General features: G+C 39.7%; 1 protein-coding gene across 2 annotated transcripts; it reads right to left on the minus strand.

Moving 5' to 3' along the window:
• On the minus strand, positions 1–23618 carry QPCT (glutaminyl-peptide cyclotransferase). 2 transcript variants are annotated; one of them, XM_083371447.1, is made up of 7 exons: positions 23501–23618; positions 12425–12571; positions 9786–10067; positions 9352–9531; positions 2341–2440; positions 1738–1854; positions 1–768 (listed from the first exon to the last, which is right to left on the minus strand). In XM_083371447.1, exons 2-7 carry the CDS (start codon positions 12497–12499, stop codon positions 620–622), a joined length of 903 nt encoding a protein of 300 aa, XP_083227573.1. In that variant the 5' UTR covers positions 12500–12571; positions 23501–23618; the 3' UTR covers positions 1–619. The 2 variants fall into 2 exon arrangements, with proteins under 2 accessions (XP_083227573.1, XP_083227572.1); XM_083371446.1 differs by lacking the exon at positions 23501–23618 and adding an exon at positions 20922–21352.
• Positions 23619–24522: the final 904 nt, after the last annotated feature.

Consider the following 24522-nt stretch of genomic DNA (forward strand, 5'->3'; position numbering starts at 1 on the left):
TATATTTAACAGCATGATTTAATGAGATGTGGACTGATGATCTGCCTACACAGCTACAGAAGACTATGACATTGGCACCTTAAATCATATTTGGGAATCATTCAAACAGCAGTTCAATAAACAAGCCACATAAAGGTGTTGTTGGGTTTTTTTTGCAGCCCTTGTCTTCCGCACGTGTGAATTGGCAGGTAAAGGTGCTCAGATTCTCACCCTGAGATGCTTAATAGTTCTTTGTTCTTTTTAACATTACTTTACTCAAGTTATGAAGCATGTATATTAAAGATTAATAGAAAGAAGTTAACATCTAAGGTGTATAAACACTTCCCATTCATTTTTAAATTAAAAAGTCAAATTAAAAATGTTATTTTGATATATATATATTACATCCAGCTTCTCATAATAACATTAGCTTTTACACTGCCAGGTTTTTGTTGCTTAGGAATAAAGTTTAAAACTTCACTAACTATAAAATCTAGGTGAATAATCTTTCAGTTTTTGTCACAGGCAAAGCCATAAAGTAGGAGATCTGATTGATATGATATATCTACAGTAAAGGCCTATTCTTGGAAGGATTCTAAACAGTTAAGTGTTTAGAAGAAAATATCAATTTCAGGGTAAGTTATCCCAAGTTGAGATATTCCAGCACAAAAACTTGCAGAATTTTGTTGAGGTTGTCAATAGTTGGTTTGTCAAGATTCTCTTCACTGTCCTCCATAACATGCCATACTCTAGGGAAAGGTGATGGTATCAAGTGTAGGATTGGGACACCTGTTGGGATAAGAGAACAAAAAAAATGAAGAGTAGGTCTAATTTTTGAAACAGCTGAAAGCACGATGGTGTTAATGTTCTAATCTCATTATTTAGTCTACTGAATATTAGAACATTATTAAAACTCCATTGCTGCTAAAATTGTAAGAACAATTAACATATCATTTTTGGCAAAAAGTATTTTAAACAACAGATTTTGCCTATCACGGATAATAGAGTATTTTGAAGTGGGATCTATCTCTAAACATAAATATTTTAAGCATGTAAATAGCAAATCCACTTTTCACCTCTAGAACAGGCATGTCCACAGGCAGAGGCAAATGGTCTGAACACAAACTTTTCCTTTTGTATGTGCCCTTTGTGGACCCCTGGATATCCTAAAGGGCAAGACTTACAAACACCCTTGCTCTACAGTAGAGAAGAGTATTTGGAGCAATAGACTGAAAAGTATATACCCTTTGACAAAATTATTTTGTATGTGAATTGAATAGACATATTTCATTTACATTTCTTTTTATGTTTATATGATACTGGGTTGATGGAGTCCTGCCAATGTATTTCCTTTTATTTATATTACCATGCTGAAAAAAAGATCCAAGATCCCTTAGCCTATCATTCTCATTTTCTCTCTCTCTCTCTCTCTCTCTCTCTCTCTCTCTCTCTCTCTCTCTCTCTCTCTCTCTCTCTCTCTCTCTCTTTTACAATCCAAGATGGGATGAGAAAAGAAACAATTGTGCAATATCTTTTACCATAATTATAGTCACTGCCTTTCTTGTATTATTTTCTCGGTATGATTTGTCAATAATAAAATGAGCCACATTTTGAAAAATGGGTTTGGGGCCAGATCTGACTTTATAAGAATGAATGTTTGTACAATTCCTTAAGTCTAGAGAAAGATTTGTATAGACAAATGACACTTGTATGTATATTGCTGAATGTCAATTAAAACACATTTTGAAAAATCCATACCTCTTCTCAAAAATGGAATATGGTCGTCCTCAACTGGATGTCGACGTAAATTGCTCCGGAAGTACTGCCTCTCAGAAGAATAATTATTAAGCAAACCCAAATCATGAAGGTTTTGTTCTGCAGGGTTTTGTTTTTTTAAAAAAAAATAGTAAGTTGTGAATATCAGTGATTTTTTTAAAAAAGCTTTCAATCTGTTTAAAACATTTTGAAGCAATTAATGAATTTTCCTTATAATTTTATGCAACCTCAATGCTTTTGAATGCAAACTTATTGTTATGATTGCTACTGTATCTCAGAAAATGACCTCAGAACAGATATTTACTTAATTTGTATTTTACTGTTTTGGTAGCACTTGTATAGTTTTTATCCTAACAGAATCCACAATGATTTTAAAAATATATACATAAGTGGCTAACTAAATTCTTGCTTCTTCTATAATGCACGTTTTTGTTTAAACATCCCTTCAAGGGGAAAAGGTGTTCATAGCAACACCTGTGATGTAAAATTGTAATAGCATGTTATTGCTAGAAATACTCTACCATATAAAATTAGAAGATCCCTTTACTAGTGGAACTGATATATTTTGTAAAATTAAGTTCTTACCAATGGCTTCAAGTCTCCCAACCCATCGAGCTGTGTTCAAAAAGTAAACAGGAAAAACAGGATTTCGTGCACCAATTAAATCCAGCAACACAAAAAGATCCTATGGGAAATCAGTCAAGGTTAGCCCTTAAATGCCACTCCAGAGCTTTACCCATAACAGAATGATTGACAATTTCAAACAAGTATTTCAAGAGTCATACTTGCTGTACATACTGTATATTGTTGAATATAAATATCTCACTGAGATTGAAATCTTCTACCCACAAACCTTAGTGTGACTCTTATTGTAATTAGTAAGGACTTGATTCTGACTAATAAATCTACAAAGACTCCAGATGTGAACTGGGTTTTAATGGCATACCTCTGCATTTGTTTTATCAATTAACTTCACCTTTGTCTGTTTTATCCAATTAGTTTTTATTGTAAATTGTATTATTTTATTCTGTTGGTGGCACCATGATTGGAATACAGTATTGTAGGTTAACTCTGCCCACTGCCAGAAGTTCGATCCTCACCAGCTGAAGGTTGTGACTCAGCCTTCCATCCTTTCAAGGTCAGTAAAATGAAGACCCAGATTGTTCAGGGCAATATGCTGACTCTGTAAACCGCTTAGAGAAGGCTACAAAGCACTGTGAAGCGGTATATACATGTAAGTGCTAGTGCTATTCTAAATGATAGTTTAGAAAGTCATGCTTGCAATTCTTTTCATAACCCTAATCATATTTAAACCAAAGAGCATAGATTCCATGGCTCTTTATTCATATCCTTGAGATCTAGGAGTATGGCTTCAAAAGAACTGAAATTTTTGGGATTTTATAGGAAGGACTTGGTTTTGTGCTAGGAGTAGTGATTCTTTCACTGCAAAATATTGTTCCTATAGGAACAAGCATTACTTATCAGTACAAAAATAAGAGCGCAATCTATTTTATTAATTTCATTAAAGTTTGTACTAAATTTGTGAATGTGCCATGTTATTAACTTGGAGGCCATGAAAGTGATCTGATATGATCTCCATGCAAGGGTACAAGTGGCTCTTTCTGTTGCCAAAGATAGAACTCTCAGCCCTGCATGGACTCCTCTAAATCCAAGGACTCAAATATGGGGGACCTGCTCAAGACAAATATCAGACTCAGGAATCAGGAGCAATCCAGCACCAAAGGCTGACTCTGCTAGCAATAATCCGGAACAGGTGCAGAACAAAATAAAACACAAAGGTTCTGATCTCAAGCAGCTTGTTGTTGTTGTTAGTTGCGAAGTCATGTCCGACCTATCGCAACCCCATGGACAACGTTCCTCCAGGCCTTTCTGTCCTCTACCATCTTCTGGAGTCCATTTAGGCTCATGCCTACTGCTTCAGTGACTCCATCCAGCCACCTCATTCTCTGTCGTCCCATTCTTCTCTTGCCCTCAACCTTTCCCAGCATTAGGCTCTTCTCCAGTGAGTCCTTCCTTCTCATAAGGTGGCCAAAGTATTTGAGTTTCAACTTCAGGATCTGGCCTTCTAAAAAGCAGTCAGGGTTGATCTCCTCTAGGACTGACAGTCTGAATGCCTTGCAGTCCAAGGGACTCGCAGGAGTCTTCTACAGCACCATAGTTCAAAGGCCTCAATTCTTTGGCGCTCAGCCTTTCTTATGGTCCAACTTCCACAGCCATACATTGCAATTAGGAAGACCATAGCCTTGACTATACGCACTTTTGTTGGCAGGGTGATGTCTCTGCTTTTTAGTGTGCTGTCTAGATTTGCCATGGCTTTCCTCCCCAGGAGCAAGTGTCTTTTAATTTCTTGGCTGCAGTCCCCATCTGCGGTGATCTTGGAGCCCAGGAAAATAAAATCTGTCACTACCTCCATTCCTTCCTCATCTATTTGCCAAGAATTGAGAGGGCCGGATGCCATGATCTTGGTTTTCTTAATGTTAAGTTTCAAGCCAACTTTTGTACTCTCCTTCTTCACCTGCAACAAGAGGCTCTTTAGTTCCTCTTCACTTTCTGCCATTAGACTGATATCATCTGCATATCTTATGTTGTGTAGTGAGTTCGTTGCGCAGGAATGGAGATGAGGCAAGTGAGTTCAGCAATGGTCATGTTTATTTGCTTCCATAATCATAATCTACCTTATGCAAACAACCATAAACTATTAAATCTATCACACTTTAACTCTTATAAAATAACTACAAGCAGTATAAATATCACATCAATAATTATTCAAATGCTAGATGAAACTTTTTAGTTCCATATTTACTCCACAATATATCTCTGTTGCAAAGATCTTTGCCATTTCCGCCAGGTTGGAGACTTTTACAGTCCATTCTTCTATAGTCGGCAGTTCTTCCTTCTTCCAATATTGCCCTACTAAAAGTCTTGCTGCCGTAATTAAATTCAACATCAGATTTGTAAACCAGCTTAAATGTGTATGCAGACAGGAAAATAGACCATCTCAGCATTCTTGGGGAAAGTATGTGGGGTTTGTTTGTCTGTTGTGAAGAGTCCCAGCAGTGATTTGTGGTCTGTGAAGACTGAAGTCCCTGCCATATAAATAGTCATGGAATTTTTTAATTCCTGCTACAATGGCTAAGGCCTCTTTGTCAATTTGAGTGTAGTTACGCTCAGCAGAGGACAGTGACCTTGAATAAAATGCAATAGGGACTTGTGTTCCATTCCTTTCGAAATGACTCAAGACTGCCCCCACCCCATAAGGAGATGCATCACATGCTAAACAGACTGGTTTAGACTTCCTAAAATGAGTTACAGTAGATTTAACTGACAATAGTCCCTTTAGGGCCTGGAAACTTTTCTCGTGAATGCTGGCCCATTTCCATGGAGCTTTTTTATCTAAGAGCCTGTGAAGAGGCTCTGCCAATGTGGCCTTGTTAGGCAGAAACGCATGGTAGAAATCGAGGAGGCCCAAGAATGCTTGTAGCTCTCCTTTGGATTTAGGACTAGGAGCCAATTGAATGGCCTTCACTTTGGACTCAGCAGGGTGAATACTGTTAGCATCAATTCGAAATCCCAGAAATTCAGTTGAAGAAACCCCAATATTACATTTACTCTTTTTTAATTTGAGGCCTGCTTCATGCAACCTTTGTAGGACAGCTCTGAGCCTGCTGGCTAATACCTCTGTAGATTCTCCAGCAATTAGTACATCATCAAAATAAGGGCAAACACCCTGAATGCCTTTCAATGTGCATTCCATGATTCCCTGGAAAATGCCTGGAGCAATACTAACCCCAAATTGTAAACGCTTCACTTTGAAAGCCCCCCTGTGAGTCATGATCGGCTGAGCTGCAGCTGTGGCCTCATCAACCGGCAATTGCTGATAGGCCTGTGCCAAATCTAACTTTGCGAAAATAGTGCCCCCTTGCAAAGAAGCTAAAAAGTGGTTCACCACTGGGACAGGGTATGACTGTTGCTTAAGGGCTTTGTTAATAGTACATTTATAGTCTGCACATATTCTAATTTCTCCGTTGGCCTTGAGTGGTGTTACTATAGGAGTTTCCCACTCCCCACCATCAACTTGTTGTAAAACGCCCTGTTCTACAAACTTATCTATTTCTGTGTCAATTTTATGTTTGAGGGCAAAGGGGACCCTTTGAGGCTTAACTCTAATGGAGACCACACTGGGATCTAGCTTGAATGAAATAGGCGGGCCTGTGTATGTTCCTAGGGCTGAGTCAAATATGTCTGCAAAGTCCTTGCAAACTGACGTTAGATTCGCAGCTTGTGTCCGGTTGATACCAATTACTTGAATGCCTAAAGCATCAAACCAATCAAGTCCTATTAGATCCGTTCTCTGGCCCCCTACTACTATGACATCAGGTGCCCATAAAACCCTTTAAATTTTACAGCCAAGGTGGCTTCCCCTTTGACTTTAGTGTTTTGAAAATCAGTTAAAATTCTGTTGGCCTTAGCTTGGCCCATTTTCTACTGCGACTGCACACGAAATTAAATATGTCCAGGTAAATAATGGAGACAGCTGAGCCTGTGTCCATCTCCATTTTACAGGGGACGCCTTGTAGCTCCACCTGAAGTTTAAATTTTGGTTTGAAGGAGTGTCAAGCCCTGGTGTGGCATACACTTCTGCGGCTTTTACAAAACCCCACACTAAATGGTCCCTGGGCCACGGTACCTCTCCTGGTCAGATCTTCCAACTGGTGTTTCGGTGGCCGGTCCCTCTGGCGACCTCTGCAAACTGCTGCAATGTGGCTGGTTTTGCTGCAGGCCCTGTACGTGGCTGACTGGAATCTGCAATCAGCATGTTGGTGGCTGCCGCCACAACCTTTACATCTAGGTAAGAGAACTGCCTTGTACGGAGTCTCTTGTTGCTTGCTGCTGCGGTACTGTGCGTCGGGCTGCTTGTGTAGCTTGTTGACTTCGGCATCTTCTTCCTCTGATGATTCCTCTGAGCATTTGGCATCCTCGTGGACTGTTTCTTTGTGTTTCATTGTTTTGGCGAGCTAGACTGTTTGGACTGCACCCCCAGCGGCTTCCTCTGCCATGACTTCGTCCTGGGCTTCAGTGAAGGTTAAATTCGGTCTAACAAACAGTCACTGCTGCAGCGTTCGGTTTCATAGGCCACAGACGAGCCGGTCTCGCAGTTGCTCTTCAACGTCCGCAAATTTACAGAGGCGTGTGGCCTGCCTCAAGGCCGCGATGTATTATGACGCGGTCTCATCGGGCTGCTGCATTCGCTGTTCAAATTTGTAATGCCAAGCAGTCACCGATATCTTCGGCTGGAAATGTTCTCCTAGCTTCTTCTTAAGCTCAGCGTAGGAGACTGATTCCAGTGGCGTCGGGGCAAACAGATTTTCGGCCAGGTCGAATGTGGCTGGGCCGCACACACAGAGTAGTGTGGTGATCTTCAGCCCATCTTTTGTGACCTGATTTGCCCGGAGGTAGTTTTCTACCTGGGACAAGTAGGATGGCCATCCCTCCGGACACTTAATATCGAACTCTCACAGCCTTCCGACCTTAGGCATTCTTCAGGTCTTCTTGGCTGTTTCCTGCGTCTTCTGATCCTGCCTCTCTAATGCCAAGGGACTGATCCACTGAGCACGTGGTTGCTAGTGTGTCTGGCTAGCCGACCGAAGGGGGGGAATGCCTTTTCCCGTTGGGCGTTCGCTGCCTCTCCCCTAGTGAACTTCAACTCTTTCAGAGAAAAAAGGATCCCACCTTCGTCGCCAGAGTTGTGTAGTGAGTTCGTTGCACAGGAACAGAGACGAGGCAAGTGAGTTCAGCAATGATCATGTTTATTTGCTTGCAGGATCTGAACTCAGGAACTGAGCTGCAGCCTGCAGCAATTTATAGCCTGGCCCCTAGGCGGCAGCCAATAGGTTTAAAGCAACCTATTGCCACCTAGGGGCAGCCAATAGCAGCACCAGAGACAGGGTGTCTGAGTTGCTGGGAGCCATTAGCAAGCTCCAGCATACCATGTGGTGTTACATTTAAGCCCAATACATAAGATCTTAGGTTGTTGATATTTCTCCCGGCAATCTTAATTCCAAGTTTTGATTCATCTAGCCCTGCCTTTCTCATGATGTGCTCTGCATATAAGTTAAACAGGCAGGGTGACAATATACAGCCTTGTCGGACTCCTTTCCCAATTTTGAACCAATCAGTGGTTCTGTGTCCAGTTGTCACTGTTGCTTTTTGACCCGCATATAGGTTTCTCAAGAGACAAATAAGATGGTCTACTCCCATCTCTTTAAGAACTTGCCATAGTTTGTTGTGATCCACACAATGAAATGCTTTAGCATAGTCAATGAAGCAGAAGTAGATGTTTTTCTGGAACTCCCTAGCTTTCTCCATGATCCAGCGTATGTTGGCAATTTGATCTCTAGTTCCTCTGCCTCTTCGAAATCCTGCCTGTACTTCTGGTAGTTCTCGATCCACATATTGCTGGAGTCTATCTTTTAGGATTTTAAGCATAACTTTACTAGCATGTGAAATGAGTGCAATGGTGCGATAGTTTGAACATTCTCTGGCACTGCCTTTCTTTGGAATTGGAATGTAAATTGATCTTTTTCAATCCTGTGGCCACTGTTGAGTTTCCCAAATTTGATGGCAAATTGAGTGGAGCACTTTTACTGCATCACCTTTTAAGATTTTGAATAGCTCAGCTGGAATACTGTCACCTCCACTAGCTTTGTTGTTGCTCAGCTTTCCTTCACTTCACATTCTAGGATGTCTGGCTCGAGGTCAGTGACCACTTCATCATGGTTATCAGGGACATTAAGCTCGTTCTTGTATAGTTCTTCAGCTACTTGACCTAAAAACATGCTGTGAACTCTGGAGCAGAAGAACATCAAGAAGCAAAAATGGCAATTGTCTTAATTAAGTCTTGTCACACTAGCTAATATTAATGCAATTATCAGAAGCTGGTTTTTCCATGGGAACAACTACTCTAACTACAGATTGACATTTTTATGTCATTAAATCCTAAGTGTTATCTGAAGCCTGGGCTTTCTGAGTATTTTCCATGTCACTTGGTTCACTGGACTGTGCTTGATCTTTGTATGCCCATGATCTGATTTGGCTTTGGACTCACAGACAAGATTTTGCTTTCTTGTTAGTGTTCTGGTGTGTCCGTGTGCTTGCACACATCGGAGCTCTGCCTGCCAAAGCCTGTAATACTTGAAAACTTGAAAGTAAACCGATTGCAAACAAACTTTTTGTGTATGTTCAGCCTGAAACAGGACAGATCCCTTGTAACGATCTCCTGTCCCCCAGATAATCTCTTCCTGCTCAACAGATACACTTGAGAGGGGAGGACTTCTTCCCTCCCATTCACTAAGCAGCCCCCAGCACTCTGAACTTCCCCTCTAAAGACCACATTTAAAGTACAAATTGCAAACTATTTTTATTTCTCTTCCAATCTTTTCTTTCTGTATAAGCTTTCTTCCCAATCATAATAATATTTAAAGAATTGGACTAATAGGAAATGAATGTTACATAAAACCTTTGCATAGTTCTGCCATTTTTAGCCCAATATCCAGTATTTGTAAAATTTTCACTTACAATGCCTTGCGTCTGATATGTATTCCTGGCACCCGGTGGATGAGGAGTAGATGACATTTTCTGGGCCAAAGATCTGGAGCCATACAGGGAATCTGAAGGGGACCATCGCACAAAAGCTTCTTCACCATCAAAGAAAATAAGCTTCAGAGAAAGATCTGCCTTGGGTGGTAAGCTGCTTTGCTATCGAATGAGAGGGAAACAGAATGGAAAGTCAGTCACCTTACTTAAAGGTAAAGGTTCCCCCACACATGCGTGCTAGTCGTTTCTGACTCTAGGTGCCGGTGCTCATCTCCGTTTCAAAGCCGAAGAGCTAGCGCTTGTCCGAGGACGTCTCTGTGGTCATGTAGCCGGCATGACTAGACGCCAAAGGCACGCGGAACGCCTTACTTAGGATCACAATAAATACAGGAGAAACTTGAAGAAAAAGCAAATACCTTCAGAAAAGAAAGCTGTCTATCCAAGGACCTTGCCAATTCTAGCATCATTGCACAAGGCACAGCTGAGTCGGTGGCTCCAACAAACACTTTACCATCCAGTTGTGGTGGGAAATACTTTGAGTCATAATGGCAAGCAATCACCAAATGGCGCTTGGCACGGGGATTGAGAGTACTGATTATATTTGAGAAAGTACGGTATCCATAAGGAGTATGGCTCTGAAATGTGTCTTCTTCAACAAGCCAGCCAGCCTGTAATCCTTGTAGGCGATGCTTGATATGCTAAAATGTATAGAATCAAAAATCAGTAGTAATCAATAATGTTAGGTTTTAAGTAAGTCCATGCAAATCAATCCTGCAGGTGCCAACAAATTTTCTGAAGAAGATTAACATTTTCCCCTGAAACCTACTATTAAAAATGTTCATTCACAGCTTTGAATACATTTTTCTTTAGGAGACCTTTTCAAGCAGCCATACAGTCTACTGATAATTATCAATGTATCATTATAATGAAGCAGAACAAGTCTTCCATTTCACACTGGAATTCTGTTTGTATACACAAAAGAAAATTTTGGACTGAGTGAGCTATCAGCCTTTTTCAACATGGTAACCTTTCAGATGTAATCAGTTTCCATAACTTTCTGCCAGTTCACCTGTTATCTGTAGCATCTAGGAACAATTATCAAATACATCTGAAGGGCATCAGGCAAAGAAAATATAATGATAATATGTTTACGCCTTTTTCATTTTTAGCTTTTTAATATGAGAATGATTCTTTCAGAATGCAGGTACATTCACACACACACACCATCTTGGAGTCTCTTTTTCTGTACTTCATGTTGCACAGGAGGGAATCAGAAAGGTAACTATATATGGAAGAAATATAAAAGTTTTGGCCAGTTTGAGCTTTGAATAAGAGTGCTTTTGCAGTGAATATTACAGAAAGAACTAAAGGAAAATCAGGATGAGAAGATTCTATATTCATTACATTTTCTTCATGTTCATAATTTCAAAAGGAATAGAAATTTTTCAAAATATGAAAGGCATAGAAATGGTTCAAAATATGAGAAAAGTGGACTTTAGTCAGCAATTCCAGATTGAAATGCAAGACAGACCTAGGAAAGAGGTTCTCAATCCCAGCTGCTGTCACTTAATATAATTACTTCTCCCCCATTTGAGGATATATCTTTGGATGTTTCCTTAGTAATATGTTTTCTCAGCTGCTCATTTCTATAGCAGCTCAAGAGTTGCTGCAATCAAGGCCTAAGAGAGCCTTCATTAACTTACAGAACATGTTGATACTTGTCTGTAAGTAACAGGCTTACAATGGCTGAAGGATACAGTAGTTAGAAAAATGTGTCCTCTATAAAATCAAACCTATGCATTGAAAAACAAGATTTACTGCTAATCAGAATGAAACTACAATAGACATAATTATGTAGGTATATGCATAAAGACACGTAATAAAAAGAAGAATTTTACTTTGCCATCTTTCCTTTTGTGAATTTTTAGAACAACAATCTAAGTGCCATCATGTTAAGCTCTATGTCCATGAAAGGTTCCCAATATAGCCCATCACAAAGTAAACATTTTGCAGCTTTTATTACTTTTACCTCAGAGGGTTTGAGGGGATAGAAAAGGAAAAAAAAATATTACTATGAGAATGAAGATGTATTTTAGGATATGGACTAATACCAGAAATACATATTCATAGGTGTAAATTATCAGTGATACCTGTGGTCTGTAAGTGCTAATTAGCTATTAGTTGTTTTGTTCTGAGTGGCAGATAAATTTAATAAACAAATAAATTTGGGATTGGAGATCCTAATATGCAGGAGACACTTTAATTAGATTTGTCATTTTCAGTGGAATCAACATTTGTCTTACTAGAAACTTTATTTTTAGATACTGTACTGTTCTTCTCCAGGAACAGTAGTACATATTCTTCCCTGGATGTTTTTAATTATTGCAGAATTAGATATACTATTTTTGTTTAGGCTATTTGTGAGCAGTCTCCTTGGAAACAAGCAGTTAGTAGATATTCTTTGAAAGAGTTTATCTGCCTTTTTTGCTTCATAAATTGCAGATCATCAAGCTTATATATCATCACATTCCAACTGTACTAACAAGAATCACCATCATTTTTGGACATTTCCAATTTATCAGAATTTAGCATAATAAAGATCCTGCATACTTGTGAATATATTTTGTGACTGGAAAGTACAGCTCTTCTCCAAGATGTAATATATTAGTTGCTAGTGACTATTTCCTGTACTGACATTAGTGCTGACAACATATTTCCCATTCCAGGAACATTAACTGTGTTTCAATTAATGGTTACTAATTCTCACACCTGAATAATAAGCAATATATCTGAAAAAATGTGGGGGAAGAGGAAAGCAATAGAAGAGTTATTGGCTTTGTGTCCTGTCTCTAAACCTCCTGTTTGGAATCTCTAATTTGTTATACTATGACATAGAAGGGTGGATTAGATGGCCTTTGTCTTAATTTAACAAGGCTTTTAAAATTTTCTTGCAATTACCTCTGTGACAAGTCTATTGCAGCGTTCCTATTCTATCTTCTCTATGCCTGTTGAATTATTTTGCCTCTTTCAGTAGTTACAACCTGTTCTGACTTACCTGCCGCACAGCATAACTCCCAGGTGAACCTGGATATCTCTCAATCATGATTGGATGAAGGTCATTTTGCCACATGCGACTAACATTTGTCTGTGAGGTGACTTGTAGGATACTAGTTGCATTTAAAATGGTTGGGCGATGGGAATACTGCAGAAAGAATTAAAGGGAAAATCAGGATGAGAAGATGTTATATTGCATGTCACTTTACATCTGTGATGGAAATATTCAGATAAAATAGTTATTATCCATTTTTATTTTTAAAATGAAAAGTAGCAATAAGGAGCTGTTATCCAGTTTAATCTTTTGGCACACTGCGTGGAAATGTATGGCATTTCTGTAAAGTATTTACATATACACATGCTGTGCATCAAATAAGGATTGAAAGCATTTATTAGTACAGTAATTGATTCCTCTCTTTTCCAACAACCCAAGAGACGGCTCTACACATGGACATCACCAGATGGTCAACACAGAAATCAGATTGACTATATGCTCTGCAGCCAAAGATGGAGAAGCTCTATACAGTCAGTAAAAACAAGACCAGGAGCTGACTGTGGCTCAGACCATGAGCTTCTCCTTGCAAAGTTTAGGCTTAAACTGAAGAAAGTAGGGAAAAGCACTAGGCCACTCAGGTATGAATTAAATCATATCCCTGTTGAATATACAGTAGAGGTGACAAATAGATTTAAGGAATTAGATCTGATAGACAGAGTGCCTGAAGAACTATGGACAGAGGTTCGCGACATTGTACAACAGGTAGCAACCAAAACCATCCCAAAGAAAAAGAAATGCAAGAAAGCAAAATGGCTGTCTGAGGAAGCTTTGCAAATAGCTGAGGAAAGGAGGGAAGCGAAAGGCAAGGGAGAAAAAGAAAGATACACCCAATTGAATGCAGAATTCCAGAGAATAGCTAGAAGAGATAAGAATGCCTTCTTCAATGAACAGTGCAAAGAAATAGAAGAAAATAATAGAATAGGGAGGACCAGAGATCTTTTCAAGAAAATTGGAGAAATGAAGGGAACGTTTAATGCAAAAATGGGCATGATAAAGGACCAAAATGGCAGGGACCTAACAGAGGCAGAAGAGATTAAGAAGAGGTGGCAAAATTACACAGAAGAACTATACAAGAATGAGCTTAACGTCCCTGATAATCACAATGAGGTGGTCACTGACCTCGAGCCAGACATCCTAGAATGTGAAGTGAAGTGGGCCTTAGAAAAGCTGAGCAACAACAAAGCTAGTGGAAGTGACAGTATTCCAGCTGAGCTATTCAAAATCTTAAAAGACAATGCAGTAAAAGTGCTACACTCAATTTGCCAGCAAATTTGGAAAACTCAACAATGGCCACAGGATTGGAAAAGATCAGTTTACATTCCAATTCCAAAGAAAGGCAGTGCCAAAGAATGTTCAAACTATCGCACCATTGCACTCATTTCTCATGCTAGTAAAGTCATGCTTAAAATCCTACAAGCTAGACTTCAGCAGTATGTGGATCGAGAACTACCAGAAGTGCAGGCAGGATTTCGAAGAGGCAGAGGAACTAGAGATCAAATTGCCAACATACGCTGGATCATGGAGAAAGCTAGGGAGTTCCAGAAAAACATCTACTTCTGCTTCATTGACTATGCTAAAGCCTTTGATTGTGTGGATCATAACAAACTGTGGCAAGTTCTTAAAGAGATGGGAGTACCAGACCATCTTATTTGTCTCTTGAGAAATCTATATGCGGGTCAAGAAGCAACAGTGAGAACTGGACACGGAACCACTGATTGGTTCAAAATTGGGAAAGGAGTCCGGCAAGGCTGTATACTGTCGCCCTGCCTATTTAACTTATATGCAGAGCACATCATGAGAAAGGCAGGGCTAGATGAATCAAAAGTTGGAATTAAGATTGCCGGAAGAAATATCAACAACCTAAGATATGCAGATGATACCACTCTAATGGCAGAAAGTGAAGAAGAACTAAAGAGCCTCTTGTTACAGGTGAAGAAGGAGAGTGCAAAACTTGGGTTGAAACTTAACATTAAGAAAACCAAGATCATGGCATCTGGCCCTCTCAATTCCTGGCAAATAGATGGGGAAGAAATGGAGGTAGTGACAGATTTTATTTTCCTGGGCTCCAAGATCACTGCAGATGGGGACTGTAGCCAAGAAATTAAAAGACGCTTGCTCCTGGGGAGGAAAGCCATGGCAAATCTAGACAGCACACTAAAAAGCAGAGACATCACCCTGTCAACAAAAGTGCGTATAGTCAAGGCTATGGTCTTCCCAGTTGCAACGTATGGCAGTGAAAGTTGGACCATAAGAAAGGCTGAGCGCCAAAGAATTGAGGCCTTTGAACTGTGGTGCTGGAGAAGACTCCTGCGAGTCCCTTGGACCGCAAGGCGATCAAACCGGTCAGTCCTAGAGGAGATCAATCCTGACTGCTCTTTAGAAGGCCAGATCCTGAAGCTAAAACTCAAGTACTTTGGCCACCTAATGAGAAGGAAGGACTCACTGGAGAAGAGCCTAATGCTGGGAAAGATCGAGGGCAAGAGAAGAAGGGGACGACAGAGAATGAGGTGGCTGGATGGAGTCACTGAAGCAGTAGGCGTGAGCTTAAATGGACTCCAGAAGATGGTAGAGGACAGGAAGGCCTGGAGGAATGTTGTCCATAGGGTCGCGATGGGTCGGACACGACTTCGCAGCTAACAACAACAATTGATTCCTATTCTTTATTAAATCTTTAGGGAAGCCATAGTGCCACTTAAAATTTCTTCCAGAAAGTAGAGGTTATTTTGTACCTCTTCCTAAGGCTCAGTTCTAGCACATACTAATTTTATGTATTAATTCATATCCTTCCTTGAGTATTGGAAGAAAGAAAGAAACAGTTTGATCCAAGTCCTTTTCTGCATCTGAGTATTTTTAAAATCCTTCCTACTGTAAATTTAACATTCTGCTAAAATTATGGATTTCCAAGAAATAATGGAAAATATACCAAGAGACTTTTCTTAAGGGCAACTTTATCAGAAATGCATATTAGCCAACAGAGTTTTTAAGTGCAATGAAGATTAGACTGCTTGCAATTTTTAAAAAATGGAAAAAATTAAAATTAAAATGTAACTCCATTTTACCTGCCAAGAAAAAGTTGCATAGAAATCAATAAAAGAATGACTTTGATAAAGTAGTATAAGCATTTATCAATCCCAGTTTGTGTCCACTGAAAGACAAAACAAGATACTGCTTTATAATCATGCTGCTGCTGAAGGAACCACTCCTTTGGCAGATAGATAAATAGATACTGTAGATGAGAGAAGTAGTCCTTGACTTACCACCACAACCACATTTGATTATGACTATTTATGTGACTATGGGGATGCCATCATGTAAGTGTGAGGACCAGTTGTAAGTGTGAGGACCAGCTGTAGCACTGGAAAAATTAACTTACAACTGGTTCTCATACTTACAACTGGTCCTCACACTTATAACGATCATGACATCCCCACATTCACATGAATAGTCATAATCAAATGTGGTTGTAGCTGTAAGTCAAGGACTACTTCTATGTTTTGTACGTCGAGGAATATCTACACACAGCTTCAATATAAATAAAGCCAAATTACAAGACTGTTCAATTCCACAAGAATCAATCCAGTTGCTTTTCAGCTGACTACTTAAATTTATGTAAATCCAAATTACAAAGTTTACTGAACTTTTTTTTTGCTTTGATACCACCTTTTTGACTATACTAGGTGGTAGGTATAAGTAAACACCAGTCATCCAAACACTTTCCCCCTTGGACCTAGGAGAGATAGAATTAATTGAAAATGTTATACGTACATTTAATATTGAACTTCAGTCTTTTGAACTCCTACTTAGCAAAACACCAGGCACCCAGACAAATTTTACATTCTTTATCTATTGTCTTGATAAAAATCTGAACCTGACATATACAGCTGCAAAACTGTTACCTAGTAACAATGACTTGCAGCAATGTGTTATCCTCAGTCTAAGGAGTAAGTTGATGTTAATAAAGTTCATTGTACGTTGAAGTTATATTAGCCATTAGATGTTATATTTCATAGATGCTGTTATGTGTATGTACTCTTGGTCTAAGACTATAATAAACTATTTACTTAGTGTGCCAAATATTTGATTAACACCCCCCCCCCAATATTTCAGGTAAGTAGAGCAATCATTCAGTTCAAAAAAAAGAAAAAAGGATGTTGAAATTCTCCAGTTATAGAATATACAGGCTGCCTGATATGAACATTTTTACTATGGTAAATTGAATATATGTAAAACATAATTAATAATACACATTTACCAAATCAGATCCAGGCTAAGGTAATTGTTTTAATATAAATTAAAATAAATACAGAATAAATCCAACCAATATCCAGAACAATCCTCATTATAAAGTACAATCCTTACATGTTTTATACATAAATATTTTACCACATAGCTACTGAATAGAAAATCAACTCTCAGCAATTCTTCTAATCTGAATGAAAAAACCCAAATGCAATATTCCCGAGAATGCACTATTCCAAATGAATTAAAAGGCGGATTATTTGAATATTTTGTAATAAAGGTTTCTTCAATACAATATGGAGAGAGAATTGCTCCTATTTTCTTCAACATGAGGATGCTGAAGTTTGATTAGGAATATTGGGGGGGTTGGGGGGGGAGATCCAGTATCCAGTCATGGACACCATTTGTCCTTTTCTCTCTTTGTGGTCTTCATATCATATCAGATTTCCCAACATTATTTGATATTATAGGTGTGTGGGTGCTTTCTATGGTTCACATAATTACAATTATTGCCATTCTTTGCCAGTCAAATTTGGGGGAAATTATCTTAGTTATATTTCAATTTGCTAATTATAGTTATATTTATTATATTTAGTTATATTTCAATTTGCTAATGCACTCCCAGGGTGCATCTGGAGACCTGGTTTAATGTACTTTTTCCAGTTTGTAAAGCAGATCAAAATTATGCCAGTATAATTTGCTGTATCTACATAGTCAATCTTGACTCTATGTCTACAATGAAGCTGGTAGGTGGTGCTGTCTTAATAGTTTACTGCGGGGTAAGTTAAAGTGCACTGATTGATGGATTTTTCTGCTGGCAAGAAAAATATCAACCAATTACTTCCTTTCGCTGCAGCTAAGACTTGGCAGATGACAGTGAGGTATTGCAATAGAAATTCTATCATTTCTGCATGTGTATGGGAAACTGATGCACATACAAAAGGCATTGAGCTTTGATTGCAACACATACCTGCTATCTTACGGATTTTGACTCTTTCCTCGGACACCTCTATGCAGACATGCCTTTAATTATGCTTAATGAGGCAACTTTGAGACAAAATTAAGGAGATGTGTATGATAGCGCCTTAAGTGGGGCTGCTCTTGAGGAGTATCCAGATGTTGCTATTAATGCAAAATGTAGGAATTATGCTGCTAATGAGTACAAACAGTATGAGGATCTTATCATGATTGTACTAAAAGGTCAGCAGTATTTGTTATTGCCTACTGTACTTGATAAAATGTAAGCCATCAGTACAAAAAGACCTTAGGCTTTTTATTTAAAGACCTGGATTTCCTGTTATGCACCTGCTGTGATTTGCAGGTAAGCCCACATTATTTCCGGTAAGGAGAAGGGAGCCTTCTCCTGTTGCTTCCAGGCTCTGATATGACGTCCCCCGCATTCTTGGAAGGATTTAAGTAATTTATAGTTTGAAGATGCTTCTCTTCCATAAGACTTTCAACTGTTCATTGATTTTAGTAATAACTTCAAACGCTTGCCAGAGTAAAATATAAAACAAAAAAATGAATAAATGCATTCTTTGCCAACCAAAGCTAAGCCTGTTTCTCAGGAGACATCCCTCCATGGCAAATTGAGTGCAATTCTCATTATGCTCTGTTTGGAATCTGCCCAACTGACCAGCCTGGGATCTACTCCTCTGTAAAGATAGAGAGGATCAGAGTACTGTATTTGCCCAATAGAAAGTTCCAATTTTGCCTTTTTTCACCCCTGACGGAATTTGAGGACCTCTCATTTGTATTAGGTCCATTGTTTGGATACTCTCTCATCAGGCACTGACCCACTTCAGATTTCTTGGCTTCAGCAATGCTGCTGTATCATGTGCCTTTAGACTGTGCCCATCAGTTGGTGAGAATGCTATTTTCCTCTCTCGTGCCTTAGGGCCGTGCTGTTAGTGCAGCTGGGTAAAAGACATTTATTTGTACATCAGCCTTCCAGATCACTTATTTTTATGACACAATTAGCCACCTCATCACCTTTATAAAAAAAAAAGAGGTACATCATGCTACTGGATTTCTGGCCACTCCACAAATAAGAATAGCAATAGAACAATGGTATAACACCAAAAAGTTCAAGCCTCAGCCACCCCAATGCCCCATGCATCGTATTATCATCAAAAAAGAAAGAAGCAGAACATCTAGATTCAGTCCATATACAGTTGCAAGAAAAAGTATGTGAACCCTTTGGGATTATGTGGTTTTTTGCATGAATTGGCCATAAAATGCGCTCTAAACGTCATGTAAATCACAACAATAGAAAAACACAGTCTGCTTAAAATAATACTACACAAACATTAGATGTTGTCATGTTTTAATTGAAGATAAGATGGAAACATTCACAGTGCAGGATGGAAAAAGTATGTGAACCTTTGGACTTAATAACTGGTTGACCCTCCTTTGGCAGCAATAACCTCAACCAAACGTTTCCTGTAGTTGCAGATCAGACCTGCACAACGATCTGGAGTAATTTTGGACCACTCCTCTGCACAAAACTGTTTCAGTGTAGCAATATTCTTGGGATGTCTGGTGTGAATCGCTCTCTTAAGGTCATGCCACAGCATTTCAATCGGGTTGAGGTCAGGACTCTGACTGGGCCACTCCAGAACGTGTATTCTGTTCTGTTGAAGCCATTGTTTTGTTGAATTACTTGTATGCTTTGGGTCATTGTCCTGTTGCATCACCCATCCTCTGCGGAGCTCCAGTGGCGGACAGATGGTCGTACGTTTTCCTGCAAAATGTCCTGATAAACTCTGGAATACATTTTCCCATCAATGACAACAATCTGCCCAGGCCCTGAGGCAGCAAAGCAACCCCAAACCATGATGCTCCCTCCGCCATGTTTTACTTTGGGGATGAGGTTTTGATGTTGCTGTGCTGTGCCATTTTTTCTCCACACATAGTGTTGTGTGTTTTTCCCAGACAACTCAATTTTGGTTTCATCTGTCCATGTTTGAAGTTTGCAAAAGAGCACCTGGATGTTCCACAGCATTACTGGCAAAATATACTGTGGACAGATGAAACCAAAATTGAGTTGTCTGGGAAAAACACACAACACTATGTGTGGAGAAAAAATGGCACAGCACAGCAACATCAAAACCTCATCCCCAAAGTAAAACATGGCGGAGGGAGCATCATGGTTTGGGGTTGCTTTGCTGCCTCAGGGCCTGGGCAGATTGTTGTCATTGATGGGAAAATGTATTCCAGAGTTTATCAGGACATTTTGCAGGAAAACGTACGACCATCTGTCCGCCACTGGAGCTCCGCAGAGGATGGGTGATGCAACAGGACAATGACCCAAAGCATACAAGTAATTCAACAAAACAATGGCTTCAACAGAACAGAATACACGTTCTGGAGTGGCCCAGTCAGAGTCCTGACCTCAACCCGATTGAAATGCTGTGGCATGACCTTAAGAGAGCGATTCACACCAGACATCCCAAGAATATTGCTACACTGAAACAGTTTTGTGCAGAGGAGTGGTCCAAAATTACTCCAGATCGTTGTGCAGGTCTGATCTGCAACTACAGGAAACGTTTGGTTGAGGTTATTGCTGCCAAAGGAGGGTCAACCAGTTATTAAGTCCAAAGGTTCACATACTTTTTCCATCCTGCACTGTGAATGTTTCCATCTTATCTTCAATTAAAACATGACAACAGCTAATGTTTGTGTAGTATTATTTTAAGTAGACTGTGTTTTTCTATTGTTGTGATTTACATGACGTTTAGAGAGCATTTTATGGCCAATTCATGCAAAAAACCACATAATCCCAAAGGGTTCACATACTTTTTCTTGCAACTGTAGTATCAACCCTGTGAACTCTTAAGTTTCCTCTTTCCGCTATGTATTCAAAATGGACAGTGACATATGTACATACTTAAACGGGTGTTAGGTACAAATATGCGTATGTATATAGCATGTGTGTTATATATGTGTATATGGGTAGATGTATACTTTCTTTTGAGATCAGGCAACAGAATTTCATTTTTAATGTGTGCCAGTCTGCGCACAGTAAAAGAAAAAATGACAATAAAGGTCATCAAAAAGAAATAAGAGACACTTTCCCCCTTTCATTGCCCCCAGGCCAAAAATGCTGACCCCCCCCCCCACAGACATTGTCCCCCTCCTGGCTGTACTGTCCCTGCTCCCTTTCCCTTCGCGTCCTGCTGCACCCACAAAGCAAGCCACCCACCTTCTCCTGAGTCCAGTCCGCTCTGTCTTCTCGGCCACCCACATGCTGCGGGAAGCCCGGGAGAGGCAAGCCGAGTGCCCAGGCCAGGCAGAAGAATGCCGCCGCCTTGCTGTCCCGTCTCTCTCTGGCCATGCCGTTGCACAAGCACGCACACACACACACACACACACCCGCTTCGGCTGGGCAGGTGAGGCGGCTGCCGGTGGAGGAGGCTCGCTTGCGCCTCAGCGGGAGGCAGAGTCAGGCCAATTGGCGGGCGCAACGGGCGCAGCGTTGGAGAGCAGGCGCGCGACGGGACGGCGGCGGCGGCGGCGCTGCTTCGCTTCTGCTGCTTTCCTGAGGCGCTTTTGGCTTCGCGTCCAGCTTTCTGTCTTGCCTGGCCTACGTAACGCGGCGGGAGAGATGCTAATTCCCATCCCAATCAGTCCGCCGTTCCCCCAGGAGTGGGTGGGCGTTTTGTCCCTGGCACCACGTCAGCAGCATCAGGAGGACAACAGATGACTAAGCCCGCCACTTTGGGTTGGAGCCAGAAGGAACAGCCACCCGCCTCCCCCCCCCGGTCCCCGTTTCCTTCTGGTTTTTTTTTTTTTTCCCCACGGAAGCGAGCGGGGCTTTTTGATTCTAACAGACTCGGGAGACGTTTTTTCACTGATAAAAGTGAGCAGCGAGGCGCGCCTCGTGATTTATTTATTTATTTTTTTAACTTTTAAGATTCCTGCGAAGTAATGAATCAAAGCGTGTTCTGTATTACTCTTTGAGTTATTTGTTATTTCAGACCGATCAGCCTGCAAAACTAGCGCACATTTATAGATTATTTGAAGGATATACTGTAGGACAGGGGTCTTCAAACTTGGCTCTTTTATGACTTGTGGACTTCAACTCCCAGAATTCCTCAGCCAGCTTTGCTGGCTGAGGAATTCTGGGAGTTGAAGTCCACAAGTCATAAAAGGGCCAAGTTTGAAGACCCCTGCTGTAGGATTTGGGAGACCTTTTATTAGTACTTTTTTTTTTTTAAAAAAAAGAAGAAACAATAGCGGCATTACTTAATAAAGCTCTTACAAGCAGCTTAGGAAACGCATTGAATTCCTCCTACTGGAAGTTGGTGCCCTTCTGATGTGTTGGAGAACGACTTCCAGAATTCCCAGTCGGCACGCTGGGAATTACAGTTCAACTTGTTTGGATGGTTGCCTGATTGTGGAAAATTTCTCCGTAAGTTTTCATAAATTGGATCCCAGTATACGTTCCTACGAAATGTTTATCTTTTTATTATGCTAACATCATCGTTTCAATGGAAACTTTTTTCTCCTCCATTGGAAGCTCCCTGTCTCAGTCTTTTCCCAAGCACAGTATGTATATTATCAAATCTGGATTGCAAAAATCCTGATGACCACTAGATGGTAGCAAAACATTAATGTTTCCTGTAAATCTTTGCTGCTATCTTCTAAAGCCATCAAAAATGCTGTTTTCCATAATTAGTAGCTGCTGCCTATGGGCATAAATAGTGAGCTAGGCATATGATAAAGCATGTGGCTTTTAAAGAGGCAAGGGAAGCTTAGTTTTTTTTCCATTCCATGGACAATTGCTCTCTGCTCTCATTTGGCTATCATAGTTTCCTTTTTTATAAAAAGGAAACAAAAAGAAACAATAGTATCAGTTAGCCAAAATTTGTACTGGATTCCACAGTTCTACTGGGCAAGCTGGAAAGTTCTTCAAATAATTAATATGAATTCACAGATGTTAAGCTAAGATCCGTTGGTATGTCAATCTTGAATAAGGCCCCTAAGGTCTGAGTCACTTTTGTCCAATTATAAATTAACTGATCTAAATAAATTTCCTACCAGCTTTTGGACGCAGAAACAGGAGGCTAAGAAGCTGCAAAAAAAGGACTGCTGTAATTAACACCATACCTTCTTTTCTATTATTTTTACGCATCTGCTCTGGAGGAGCTTCTTTGTATATGTAAAAGGGGGACAGCAGATGAACGAAAGTAGACAGAGAATTTCTCCATCTCTGTCAGTGGCTTCAATTTAAAGAACCACTGGAGTTTTTAAACATGTGAATAAAAAGAAGTAGGGCACTGAAACTAACCAAGATAAGATAACTATTCTTCAGCAAACTAAGCGTGCTTTCTGATTGCTGAGTTGCTTGGCAATGTATTATGATGCCAGAAACCCAACATTTTAGTTTAATCCAAAATGTAGTATGCTTCTTTGTAGCTTAGCATATGGTATAAACTCAACCACAATTTGTAAGCCACAAACATTGTATTAAAAAGCATTGTTTATTGAACAGTAGTTTAGGATATTGTATGAGCACAGCTGGGTAAATAACTTCCCCAAGATTCACACCAGATGTACCTTTACATGTGATGTAAAAACATCAGCTGTCTTCCTCCTCTGGGAGATAACTGGACATATACAAACTATGTAGATAGACTGCTTTGTATACATTTCATGCTGCAAAAATATATTTAGATTAAATGTTTTCAATAAGGCCACCCAAACAGATTTTAATTGATGCCCTTTAACACTGTTGCTTCAAATTATTATATCACATTCAGTACAGTAATCAGAACTCACCACTGGGAGTTGGGTATTTCCCTCCTAGGTAGATAATTTTCATTGTTGTCAGAAAATTAGAACAATCACAAAAGAAGGGAGGGCCATTATCCAAGCTGCAGCTGAGCTGACTGCGATGTGTTCAGTAATTCTGATTCATATCCTGTTATGAATCCGGTTGCTTTAATGGGATTGAAGAAGTGCCAGGATCCTGACAAAAGAACATCAGTGTTTTTTGTGATATTTGGACACTTGTTTGGATGGGATTATTTCTTTGCAGAGATGCCTAGAACAATATTAGCAATAGACATATAACTCTGTGGTGGTGTTACACAACACACTGAGATACAATTGACTTAATCTAATTTTCTGATTTTTCAGACTTTTTTTCAAGTCATAAAAGAGCACTTGAGCTGAAACCATAAAACATCCTAGGCACTAAGAGCTGGCTAACTAGTTTGTGGTTCAGTGTGTCATAAACCACAATCATTAAAGACACATTCACCCTATCTAATAATTAAGGGCAATTTATGCTATACCCCAGTCCAGTTCCATTCAACTAATCTTGATTTCAAATTCTGATATCTGCAAAGTGACAATAATAGCCAAACTAGGCTTATGGCCATTTGATTAATGAGCTCTTTAGGATAGGAAAGATCATAGTATTAATAGCCAAGTATTTAAGAGATATTTTTCTTTATGAAGTCAATTAGAATTTTAATCTAGCATAAATTCATATTAAAAATACTGTAGATTCCTTTCAAAATTGTTGAGGATAATGTTACAGTGCCACCTAATGGTTTATTATGCTGAACAAACTGTTTTGACCAGTTTATATATAGTACATGCTCTAATTAAACAGATTCTCAGTTATTGAATGGCTTTCAGTTCTGAGAAGTTTCTGTTGAATTTGATATAATTTACATCTGTATCCCTGATCATGTTTGATGGTTGAGGCCAGGAGGCTGCATCAAATATTGCAAAAACAATGAATCTCTTCCATTTCTAAATGTGGTCTTAGGATAGCGGGCATTGGGTTAGGC

Source organism: Vipera ursinii (genome assembly GCF_947247035.1).
Source record: "Vipera ursinii genome assembly, chromosome: 1".
Lineage (NCBI taxonomy): Eukaryota > Metazoa > Chordata > Lepidosauria > Squamata > Viperidae > Vipera > Vipera ursinii.